At 43.9% G+C, this 12,288-nt stretch overlaps 1 protein-coding gene across 1 annotated transcript in view; it reads left to right on the top strand.

Moving 5' to 3' along the window:
• The window catches only part of enpp2 (ectonucleotide pyrophosphatase/phosphodiesterase 2), an 88,952-nt gene that overhangs the window by 38,517 nt on the left and 38,147 nt on the right, over positions 1 to 12,288 (top strand). Inside the window, exons 13-16 of the mRNA XM_078216508.1 lie at positions 543 to 651; positions 6,688 to 6,813; positions 7,559 to 7,590; positions 11,849 to 11,976. Of these exons, the coding sequence (XP_078072634.1) occupies positions 543 to 651; positions 6,688 to 6,813; positions 7,559 to 7,590; positions 11,849 to 11,976 (395 nt within the window). The remainder of the gene's footprint in view (positions 1 to 542; positions 652 to 6,687; positions 6,814 to 7,558; positions 7,591 to 11,848; positions 11,977 to 12,288) is intronic.

Genomic DNA, 12,288 nt, shown 5'->3' with positions numbered 1-12,288 from the left:
GTGTTTGTCAGGCGCTAAATTCTCCCTCAGTGTACCCGAACACTAGGGGATTTTCACAGTAACTTCATTGTAGCCAGATGTGAATGCCCAGGAGATCGTGACCGCCCGCCCGCAGGATTCTGAGCTGCTGACGCATCATACACTTGTACATGCATTCTGTAGCCTGGATCAATTGTGGGTGATGATGAAAGCTTCAGTTTCCATCAATCACATAGTTGACCAGGAATCTCTCCCTCTCTTAATCCCTGCCATTGTTGTATGTTGGAAGGATTTATAAGTTGATACCCAACCTGTTTGGCTGCATTATGAACTCACATTCCTTGGCCATCAGTGGGACTCAAACCCGAAGCTTCTGGCTCAAAGTAAGGGACGCTACCCACTGCGCCACTAGACTGCCTTCAAAGCAACTGTGCATCTTATTTCAAAATGTTTGTTTATTTTCTTCCCTTATTAATGTATTAGTGATTAGTGCAGCATTAATGATTCTTCCAACAATATTCACAAATTGAGAAGTGTTCCTTTGCTTGTGTTTACATGTTTAGGTGACTGATGTTCTCCGAATGACAGACAGAATTGTCGGGCAGCTAATGGATGGACTCAAACAGATGAAACTGCACCGTTGTGTCAATATCATCTTTCTGGGAGACCACGGTAAGATGTCAGATCAGCTGAACTTTGAGACGTTCACATTCTTATTTTTCTCAAGAAGTAGCAGAGATGCCGATTTACTTTGTCACCATTAAGGACTGACTAATCATTGCTGTAATGTAGCTTCCTGAGATTGCAGTTTCATTAGAACGAGGAAACAATCAACCACGAGGCACTGGCAGAATTGACCTTTTAACAATGTGTGGTTTAGTTTGTGAAATGTGTCATGCAGTTTTGGAATTGTATACATGGGGGTGGATCTTATGGGCCACCCACAGGTAGGAAAGCAGGGCGGATGGACCTACAAATTACACCGGTGTGTCCATTGGTGGGTAGACCACTGGTCCACCCATCCCGACCCCTGGGTGACTGGCTCACCCGCCCCTAATTGGGGACTTTAAATGGGCAATGACTGCCCAATTAATAACCTCACCCCAGCATTGCTACAATAGTGGGAGAGACCTAGAAACCTGCTCCCTAACATGTTGCCCAGCAGGCTTAACCCTATGTGCTGCTGGTCAGTGAAAGTTGTGGGGTGGGAGGGCTCCATTCCAGACCACGTATCAATAGGAGCTCCTGCTCCTTCCGTTTTGCCTCCCCCTTGGCCACCCTCCCCTACCCTGTGCAACATAGCCTCCATGCCCCTCCACCCCCTTCGGGTCCTGTCAGCCTGGCCCCAGTCAGACCTACCTGCATGTCCGGGCCAAGCACTGAATTCCATCTCCTTGGGCTACCTGTAGTGCCAGCAGTGACCACAGCTTGTGATTGGCATTGCCAGTGTGTGCAGGGACTGGCAGCTCCACCTGGAGATTGATGGAAGTCTCACCCCGAAATAACTAAAACGTTTTAGCCCGAAAAACTGAAATGGGGCAAGCTAACTAAGCGGAGGGAGGCTGACCCTCCAGAGTTTACCCTTTGGTGCAGGGAGCTCATACTTGGCACTCTCCTTCGGCATTCTCCTCATGTCTGCGTGGGTTTCCGGCGGGTGCTCCGGTTTCCTTCCACGGGTTAGGTTGATTGGCCATGCTAAAATTGCCCCTTAGTGTCCTGAGATGCGTATGTTAGAGGGATTAGCGGGTAAATATGTAGGGATATGGGGGTAGCCTGGGTGGGATTGTGGTCGGTGCAGACTCGATGGGCCAAATGGCCTCTTTCTGCACTGTAGGGTTTATTTGATTATTTGATATTTGATGACATCCAGTCCCATAAATATATAAACACTAATCGTGTCTGATTTTGCAGCATCTGTGGAGAGGGAATGAGAAATAACTTTCCAGGTCTGTGATGTTAATGTGAATTCTGCTTCTCTCTCCGCAGATGCTGCCAGATCTGTTGAGTATATCTAGCTTTTTCTCTCTTTGTTTCAGATTTCCAACATCCAGAGCATTTTGCTTGTATGTCAGTCTCATTGAAGTGAAGCTTCACTCTAACTTCTTGTTAACCGTGTTCCAGATCTGTACCACATTTTGCTTTTGGTCGAGGGTGAATGGCCTGCCATGTATGTGAGCAAAGTTACAGGCGTAGGAGTGTGTGGTGGTGAACATCACATCAAAACCAAAGGGCTTTGGCAGAAGTGAGAAAAACAAAAGTCAACTGATTTAAGGAACAGCATAGATGTAAGGCAGCAATATCACAGTGAAAGGTAAAATCGCCATAATCCCAGACAACCATAGGCTGGTGGTGATTTAACCTGAAGATCACCACACCTCAGGCGAGAGGCAAGATTGAAAGGGTGGGGAATAACCTCAGCCGGTACGGGAATTGAACCCACGCTGTTGGCATCGCCCTGCATCATGAACCAGCTGTCCAGCCAACTGGGCTATTCAGCCAATCCAATCTAAAGCAATGTGACCTGCCCAAAAGTAAAGAATATAAAACTGCTTTAATGATCAGAAAACAATTTTTATTGCAAACTGACATAATGTCAACAAATACAATAAAATTGCAGCAGAAGTATGAACTGTAGAATTATTAAGACACTTCAGATTATAGTCAGTCAATTAAAAGATGTATGACTGTTCGTCCAAAAAGGATAACAAAACAGTCGAATGGAAAGGTCAGGTGACAGATCCACTCTTATCTATTTTACATCCTGTGGAAATTAAAAAGTTTAGTTCAACTTTTTCTAAACCACACAGAAATATAATATGTTTGAGGTCTTATTTAAGAATAATACCAGATCATGAGGTAAGTGGAAGTAAACCATTGGAACTGTTTGTTAATACGTCTGTCCCCTAGCACAGTCAGCACAAGATGTCGAGGCAAGCTCCACCCAGGGTCGAGCTCGAGTCCCAGGTCACCTGAGCCATTCTCTTAAAGGGGCACGCCCCAACATACGTAACAAACCGATTAACATTTGTTATGTGCTAGTGACAATAGTTTTTTGTTCACTGAGGCAAAATGTTCAGTTTTCCATATTTTCCATAGCTGGTTGAATAACCTTCATCAGAAGTGATACTATCAAATGCTTATTAACCTGTTTGAGGTGTGAGAAATAAATATTATTATGGGTGCATTATGATTGGCTGGGTTTCTAATAAGTCGAATAAAAACACTGAGTTAGAAATGCCATTTTAATTTGTTGCTATTTAGTTTTATAAAAATATTCACAACCTCAAAAAGATATGTGGTTGAATATTTGAAATGTCACAACATTCAAGACTGTGGGTCAAGTGTTGGGAAGTGTGATTAGTGTAGATTTAGTGTAGTTTTGTCAGTGCAGACTCGATGGGCTGAAGGGCCACTTTTGTATTGTATGACTCTATGACACTTGGCGATGGCACCGACTCCAAAAGTGGACAATGTAATCCCATATAATTCCTCAACCCAGCAGTCACGTTTTTCAGTCTAAACAGGGTGAATATTACAACCCCATCCAAATCTTCTGAAGGAAGGGTGGAAAACCCAACCGAATTTGTAAGACTCTGAATTTATAATTCTGAAAGGAACCTTGAAATAAGCGGAACACACGACAAGAAAAGGCAATTAGGGAAGAAATTAAGATAAACCACCGATGCCGTAAGCAGTCATTTATAATTGAGGTATTTGGATTTAAGAGATAATGTCAGAACCTGAGGCCCTGAACAAACTCAATTAACTTATCTTGAGTTAACTATGAAATGAACCTTTTGCAGTTGAATAACTATTGAATAAATGTCATTGATGTTGATTAGAATCTATTATAAAGGCTAGTGTGAGCTCTATTTTCCAATTTATCAGTTTAGGTTACTTACCCCTTATAGCTGCGCAATAGCTAAAGTACAAGTTAATGTGGAGAAAGTGAACATTAAAAGCAAGGCCAGTTCTAAAGCCTTTGCAGAAAAAGAATGTTGGAAAATTTTCAGTAGTCTTTGTGCCCCCTGTTTGCAACCTTCATGTAGAATGTTAAAGTTAAGGTTTATTTATTAGTCACAAGTAAGGCTAACATTATCACTGCAATGAAGTTACTGTGAAATTCCACACTCTGGCGTCTGTTCGGGCCAATGCACCTAACCAGCACATCTTTCAGACTGTGGGAGGAAACCGGAGCACCCAGAGGAAACCCACACAGACACGGGGAGAACATACAAACTCCACATGGACAGTGACCAAAGCCAGGAATCAAGCCTGGATCCCTGGCACATTTGAGGCAGCAGTGCTAACCATTATGCCGCTGTGCCATCCCCTGAATGAATGTGTAGTTAGATGTTGTTGAATTTCATTTCAAGTATTTCTTGCCACTTTTACTACACGAGTAAATTTGCGCATGTTGCAGAAATACCAGGCACCTGCCTCTGCTCCTGGAGACTTCTTTCTCCAGGTATAAGGGGAGGCAGTCCAAACAACCTGAGTAGCAGAACTGATGCAACATCCTGCTTCCAAACCTACATGATCCTGGTCAGAATGCACAGCCAGTGGCCTCCTGCACAATGACGCAGCCAAACACCTTTTCCAGTTCCCTGATGTATAAGATGTACAACCTTAGTAATACCCTCAGCAGCCAACTAGAAATCTTTAAAGGTCAACAGAAAGCCACAAAAAAAGCCATTAAGAAAAGTAAGATGGATTATGGGAGTAAACTAGCTCAGAATATTAAAACAGATAGCAAAACTTTCTACAAATATATAAAACGAAATATAGTATATATAGTAAACATTGGTCCTTTAGAAAATGAGAAGGGGGATTTAATAACTGGAAATGAGGGAATGGCTGAGGCATTGAACAGGTATTTTGTGTCGGTCTTCACAGTGGAAGACACAAATAACATGCCAAAAATTGATGACAGGAAGACTATGGCAGGTGAGGACCTAGAAACTATCATTATCATGAAAGAGGTAGTGTTGGGCAAGCTAATGGGGCTAAAGGTAGACAAGTCTCCTGGTCCTGATGGAATGCATCCCAGGGTACTAAAAGAGATGGCGGGAGAAATAGCAAATGCACTAGTGGTAATTTACCAAAATTTGCTGGACTTTGGGGTGATTCCCACTGATTGGAAAACAGCAAATGTGACGCCACTGTTTAAAAAAGGAGGTAGACAAAGGCAGGTAACTATAGGCTGGTTAGCTTAACTTCTGTAGTAGGGAAAATGCTTGAATCTATCATCAAGGAAGAATTATCGAGACATCTGGATATAAATTGTCCCATTGGTAAGACACAGCATGGGTTCATGAAGGGCAGGTCATGTTTGACTAATTTGGTGGGATTCTTTGAGAACATTACATGTGCAGTGGACAATGGGGAACCTGTGGATGTGGTGTATCTGGATTTCTAGAAGGCATTTGACAAGGTGCCGCACCAAAGGCTGCTGCATAAGATAAAGGTGCACAGTGTAACGGGTAATATATTAGCATGGATAGAGGATTGGTTAACTAACAAAAAGCAAAGAGTGGGGGTAAATGGGTGTTTTTCTGGTTGGCGATCAGTGACTAGTGGTGTGCCTCAGGGATCAGCATTGGGACCGCAATTGTTTACGATTTACATAGATGATTTGGAGTTGGGGATCAAGTGTAGTGTGTCAAAATTCGCAGATGGCACTAAGATGAGTGGCAGAGCAAAGTGTGCAGAGAATGCTGAAAGTCTGCAAAGAGATATAGATAATCTAAGTGAGTGGGTGAGGGCCTGGCAGATGGAGTACAATGTTGGTAAACGTGAGGTCATCCATTTTGGTAGGAATAACAGCAAAATGCTTATTATTTAAATGGTAAAAAATTGCAGCATGCTGCTGTGCAGAGGGACCTGGGTATCCTTGTGCAAGAATCACAAGGAGTTGGTTTGCAGGTGCAGCAGGTAATTAAGGCGGCAAATGGAATTTTGTCCTTCATTGCTAGAGGGATGGAGTTTAAAACCAGTGAGGTTATGTTGCAGCTGTATAAGGTGCTGGTGAGGCCACACCTGGAGTACTGTGTACAGTTTTGGTCTCCTTACTTGAGAAAGGATACACTAGCACTGGACAGGGTGCAGAGGAGATTCACTAGGTTGATTCCGGAGTTGAGAGGGTTGGCTTATGAGGAGAGACTGAGTAGACTGGGGCTATATGCATTGGAATTCAGAAGAATGAGGGGAGATCTTATAGAAACATATAAGATTATGAAGGGAATAGATAAGATAGAAGCAGGGAAGTTGTTCCCACTGGTGGGTGAAACCAGAACTAGGGGCATGGCCTCAAAATAAGGGGGAGCAGATTTAGGACTGAGTTGAGGAGGAACTTCTTCACCCAAAGGGTTGAGAATCTGTGGAATTCCCTGCCCAGTGAAGCAGTTGAGGCTACCTCATTGAATGTTTTTAAGGCAAGGACAGATAATTTTTTGAACAGTAAAGGAATTAAGGGTTACGGTGAGCGGGCGGGTAAGTGGAGCTGAGTCCACTATCAGATCAGCCATGATCTTATTGAATGGCGGAGCAGGCTCGAGGGGCCAGATGGCCGACTCTTGCTCCTAGTTCTTATGTTCTTATGAATATATCAGTCAGTGAAGCACTGCTAAGCTGACTGATCCCAATAAGCAATTGCGTATTAAACTTAAAGAACATAAAAAATAGTGGTACTTCTGATTTCTCTGAAAGGAATGGAAGATGCAAGCTGTGAGAAAACAGAGTTTTTGAGTAACTACCTCTCTACAGTTGATGACATCATTCTGTTCCCTGGATCACTGGGACGGATTCGCCCCAGAAATAGGAACAATGCCAGATGTAAGTACACTGCAGATAAATCTGATTTATTTGTTCATATTTGACTTCAATTTTCAAGCATGGATCAGTAGCACCACTACTGACTGAGAAGGCTGATTCCTGTAGGCCATATTTACCATTTAGGGCCTGTGGCAATCATGTGTGAATGAACAAGAGAGTAAAAACCTATTTAACCTTGTCCACACCAATCTATCTGTCACATGCATCTTTCCATGACAGAATTGATAGGAGTGACCATTGTACAGTCCTTGTGGAGTTGGAAGTCCCATCTTCACACAGACGATACCCTCCATCGTGCTGTATGACACTATATCGCTGTCTTCACAGAGGATACTCTCCATTATGTGTGGCATACACTGCCATCTTCACAGAGAATACCTTTCATTGTGTTGTGGCGGCGGAGGATGCGGGGAATGCAAAACCCTGTAGACATTGGCAGAATCGGAAGATTCGGTCAATGGCGGGCTGCATCCACCACCGGAAAATATGGCGCATGGGTGAGGGGCGGTTCTGGAAAATCGTGGCCAACTCTTGTAACTTGCTGTAACCATTGTTTAAATATGGTGCTTCTTGATGTAGTCTAATTGGAGTATGAGAGTTTGATATATTTGTGACTGTCATCCCTTGGTTTGTGATCAGTTGTTAATATAATTAGGGTTGGGGAAAAGTTGTATCTTTCAGTAACCCATGAGCATCTCTTCATTATACAGCTCTCTTTTAAAACTGCAATTACTTTTCTTTACAGATGACCCCAAAGCACTGGTGGCCAACCTTACTGTGAGTATAAAGCACTGCATTGTTGGAAGGCAATATTTAAAACAAGGATGTAGATTAGAAGATACCGGGATTTTCCACAACCCTCGCGACATGTTTTTTGGCAGCGGCGGCCTCCCCCCCCCCCCACCATTGGCCACTGGCAGGATCTTCCACTCCCACCGCTGTCAATGGGTTTTTCCAATTGTTCACACTTCCCCATCGCCAGGGAATCCATGGCGGGGAGGTTGCTGCTTCCGGGACCAGAGAATCCTGTCAGCAGGAACAGCTGTAAAACTTTGGCCACAATATTTTGAATAATAATGCAATCTACTGCTAATATAGATCCCAGAATTCCCTGCTTCTGCACTCGTTGACCCTTCTGTCCACTGAAGTGAATGGACAGAAAATGGAAGGCCAGCAAGTGCAGAAACAGAAAATGTCGATCTAATCACTCCAAGGATTACATTAAATGGGCGGCATGGTGGCACAGTGGTTAACACTGCTGCCTCTCAGCGCCAGGGACCCGGGTTCAATTCCAGCCTTGGGTCACTGTCTGTGGAGTGTGCACGTTCTCCCCGTGTCTGCGTGGGTTTCCTCTGGGTGTTCCGGTTTCCTCCCACATTCCAAAGATGTGCAGGTTAGGTTGATTGGCCATGTTAAATTGACCCTTAGTGTCAGGGGGATTAGCAGGGCAAACACGTGGGGTTATGGAGAGAGGGCCTGGGTGGGAGGGTAGTCGGTGCAGGCCCGATGGGCCAAATGGCCTTCTCCTGCACTGTAGGGAATTCTATAATTCAATTCTATGATTTTGAGGATTTTAATATTGTTTGTTTAAATTATAGCAGTTACCTTTTCTGCTTACTAAAGAATACTATTCAGCCAAAGTAGAAGCTGCGAATACTGTTTCTAATTATTAAAATTGATTTCCTCTTTAATTACTGTAACTGATATCCCAGTGTGGGTTGGAAGTGATAATGTGGGGCTAGAATTTACAACATGTTTTTGGCAGTGGAGTCAGTAGGGTGGGGGGGAGGAGGAGGAGTGCACGTAAAATTCGAGGGGTGGTAAGCCCACCCCTTCGGTTCCACCCCCAAACGATCTCCCATAATATGGTGGTTGGATGAATGCCGAAATTGGTAGCTAGCCCACCATTTCTGAATAACTAATTAATGGGCAATTGAACCTGTTTACAAGGTAAGTGCCGTGAATATTATTCTGCCCACGTCATCATATGGGTTGGTGTGGGCAGGCAGGTGGGAGTGGAATGGCGGTTATTTTAAGGAACCTGCTTAAAAGGTGGGTGGGAAGGGGTGGTAAATCCTTTGTGAGGGGGGGTTAGGGTGAGCCCTGTGCATTTCAAGGGAACCTTTCCCTTTGTTCCATTTGTTCGTCCCTGCCTAGTCTCCCAAACCACCCACCCCTCCCACTTGCCATCCTTCCTGGGTATCCTGATTCCTGCCTGACAAATATGCCCGACTCTCTCCTGGATCCACGTCCTCTTCGGCCATCTGCCTGCCCAACCCAAATTCAGCATTCTTGGACTTGAATAGCCTCCTGTTACAATTTGACAGCCGAGCATCTGGATCAGGTTTTGCTCTGGTAATCCACAGATCCACTGTCCACGTTCAGCTGACATCCTCAATAAATTTGGTCTCAAATGTTTTCACGGTTTAAACAGACTGGCAGCCGTTGTCTGACGGCATTGCTAGAAACTGAAGTACCCGAACTGGAATCATCCAAAAGGACCAAAAATTCATCCAATTGTCCCAAGTTGCATAAAGAATGGTGCATGCACACAGAGTGACAGAGGTTTGTGTCATTACAACATGTGGCTGCCACTCTGGAACGGAGATGCTTAATCTATTATCTGTGTTAACAACTGATCAGCTGCTATCCTTTTACTTGAATTAACAGGAAAAAGGGGAGGGCAGGATCTTTGGAAATTTAAAAAGCTATTGAAAATAAATGTTGGCAGCACAATAGGAGAGGGAAGCTTCCAGTACTCAATGGCAGTATTAGAGTTGGAAATGATGAGGTGTTGAAGAACATGGTAAACATCTTCTTTCCCTGATGATTTGGGCTGGAGATGGAGATGGGACTGTTTGGCTGAATGTGTGTTCAGCTGAACAATGTTAAGAGACAGTGTCATCTGGAACACCGAGCGCCAAGGTGGCAGATAGAGTAAAATTAATGTGTGATGTTATGATCTGCCTGCTCTGCATTAGCTTTACACACTCGAGGTGTCCAGCGTGGTGAAGTCTGTACGTGAACTGAGTGGATGCCATTTTAGTTTGCAAACAGCACCCTTAGCAACCAAAGAGCTGGTGCTACCAAGCTCAATTTCATGCCTCAAGTCTCTGAAGTCACAGAAAATCTCACCTTTCATTCCCGATTGCAAAAACACTTGCCAACCTTCCCAGTGATCCACAAAATACTCCCCACCTCCCCCCACCAACTTCCCAATATTTATTTTTCTTTGCTTTTGCCTTTGTTTCATTCCTCTCATTATTCCCCAGCCAGAATTGTAGGGCAGGTGACATGCTGGAAACTTCTGTCATTGTAAGATTCTGAGGTAATATTCAAGAGCTGTTCATGTTGATATATGTTCAGACTGTATTGGTTCCCTAGGTCACTGCTTCATTTAGATTCCCCCTCTCCCCACATGAGCCCTGATGGTCCTGGCAAGTTTGGAATTTCTAGAGTGGTGAGCTGTCTGCATAAATCTTTGCCGTATTATCTACAGGACCAGCCACATCCTGCTCATTACCCTGGAGCAAAATTTGCCTTTGAGTGTCAGGAACCCAAGCTACAAATTCCACACACGGCATGTCACAGCAGCCTGATACCACGGTATAAAAATCTATTCTAGAAATGCCATCTCCTAATGCGACGACCATATAGCATCACCATATGGAAAACCGTTTTTGGAAGGTGAAGTTAGCTCTCCAGGAGGGCGATAAAGCAGATTGTGATTTATTTCTTTTAAAGCTGTTTTCTCCTTAATGGGTCAATCTGCTTGAGGCCACTCCACCACAGGGAGGATCTGAAAAGGGCATATCCCAAACTTCCATAGATGCTGGTCTGAAATGAGCCACGGGGAAATGCTGTAAATTGGATAGGGATGATTCTTCCTGTTTATGACCTTCCTTCTTGTTCAGAACCTCCTCACAGTGAACTTGTGGAAATTGGGAATCTGTAATGTGGGATATATTTTGTAGAAAGACGAATCCGACACACTGGGGTATATAGTGATGCTGCTTCTCACTGAACCATCAATAGTGGGATTTTTCAAACTGATTGTGCAAGTTAAAGTTACAACAGGGGCGACATGGTGGCACAGTGGTTAGCACTGCTGCCTCACAGCACCAGGGACCCAGGTTCAAGTCCGGCCTCAGGTCACTGTCTGTGTGGAGTTTGCACGTTCTCCCTGTTTCTGCGTGGGTTTCCTCCGGGTGCTCTGGTTTCCTCCCGCAGTCCAAAGATATGCGGGTTAGGTTGATTGGCCATATTAAGTTAATCCTAGTGTCAGGGGGATTGGCAGGATGAATGTGGGGGGGGTTGCGGGAATAGGGCCTGGGTGGGAATGTGGTCGGTGCAGACCCGATGGGCCGAATGACCTCCTTCTGCACAATAGGGATTCTATTCTAACAGGAATATGAACTTTCCTGTTTGCTTGGATTAAATGAAGCTAACCAATAATGTATCTTGTAAAATTTGAGATCTGCTGCTTGTATATAGGGATAGAAAGATGTCATAGAATCCCTAAGAGTGCAGGGGGAGGCCATTCAGACCATCAAGCCTGCACTGACAATCCCACTCAGGCCCTTTCCCCATGTATTTACTCTGCTAGTCCTCCTGCATTAAGGGGGAATTTAGCATGGTCAGTCAACCTAACCTGCACACCTTTGGAGTGTGGGAAGAAACTGGAGCACCCAGAGGAAACCCACGCAGACACTGGGAGAACGTGCACGCAGGCAGTGACCCAAGGCCGGAATTGAACCCAGGTCCTTGGCGCTGTGAGACAGCAGTGCTAACCACTGTGCCATCCAATGTGTAATAATAGGGTTCCTATGTCACCTATACTGTGCCCGACTGGATTTTGCTCAAGTGCGGGATCTGTGTTGAGTGACGCAATTTGCTTTTTCCACAGTTTCCACTCACAAATGAGAACTAATTCAAACGCTAAAGCAACACTAACTTACTGATAAATCCTTGCAAGAGCTGTTTTTTAATAGAGTTCCGAGTACTACATGATCTGTTCAACTATTTTTATTTTTAGTGTAAAAGACCTGACCAGCATTTCAAGCCCTATCTGAAGATGAACCTCCCAAAGCGTCTACATTATGCGAACAACAGAAGGATTGAAGATGTCCATTTAATGGTTGAGAGGAAGTGGCTGGTAGCAAGGTACTTGATTAAATTACATACAAATCATAGACTGCTTCTTTCTGGTTTAATGTAACTATTTTATCCCTATAACATGATTACTACATTCTTGCACAACTAATTATTTTCTGTAAAGGATTGTCCATTCAAATCTGACTAATTCTTAAATTGCATTATGGATTTAATTATTTCCCTTTGTTTGGAAATATAATACATCAGTCTCTTAATTCCCTTATACTCCCGTGAATTATAACAGTTCGATTTATCAGTCATATTATAATAACCTCACAATAATTTCAGCTTTTCTTCCAACTGTTACTACTAATATTTTCA

The sequence above is a fragment of the Mustelus asterias genome, chromosome 7 (assembly GCF_964213995.1).
Source record: "Mustelus asterias chromosome 7, sMusAst1.hap1.1, whole genome shotgun sequence".
Lineage (NCBI taxonomy): Eukaryota > Metazoa > Chordata > Chondrichthyes > Carcharhiniformes > Triakidae > Mustelus > Mustelus asterias.
Note: the sequence above shows the minus strand (reverse complement) of the source record. Positions and strands in the feature narration are given on the sequence as shown.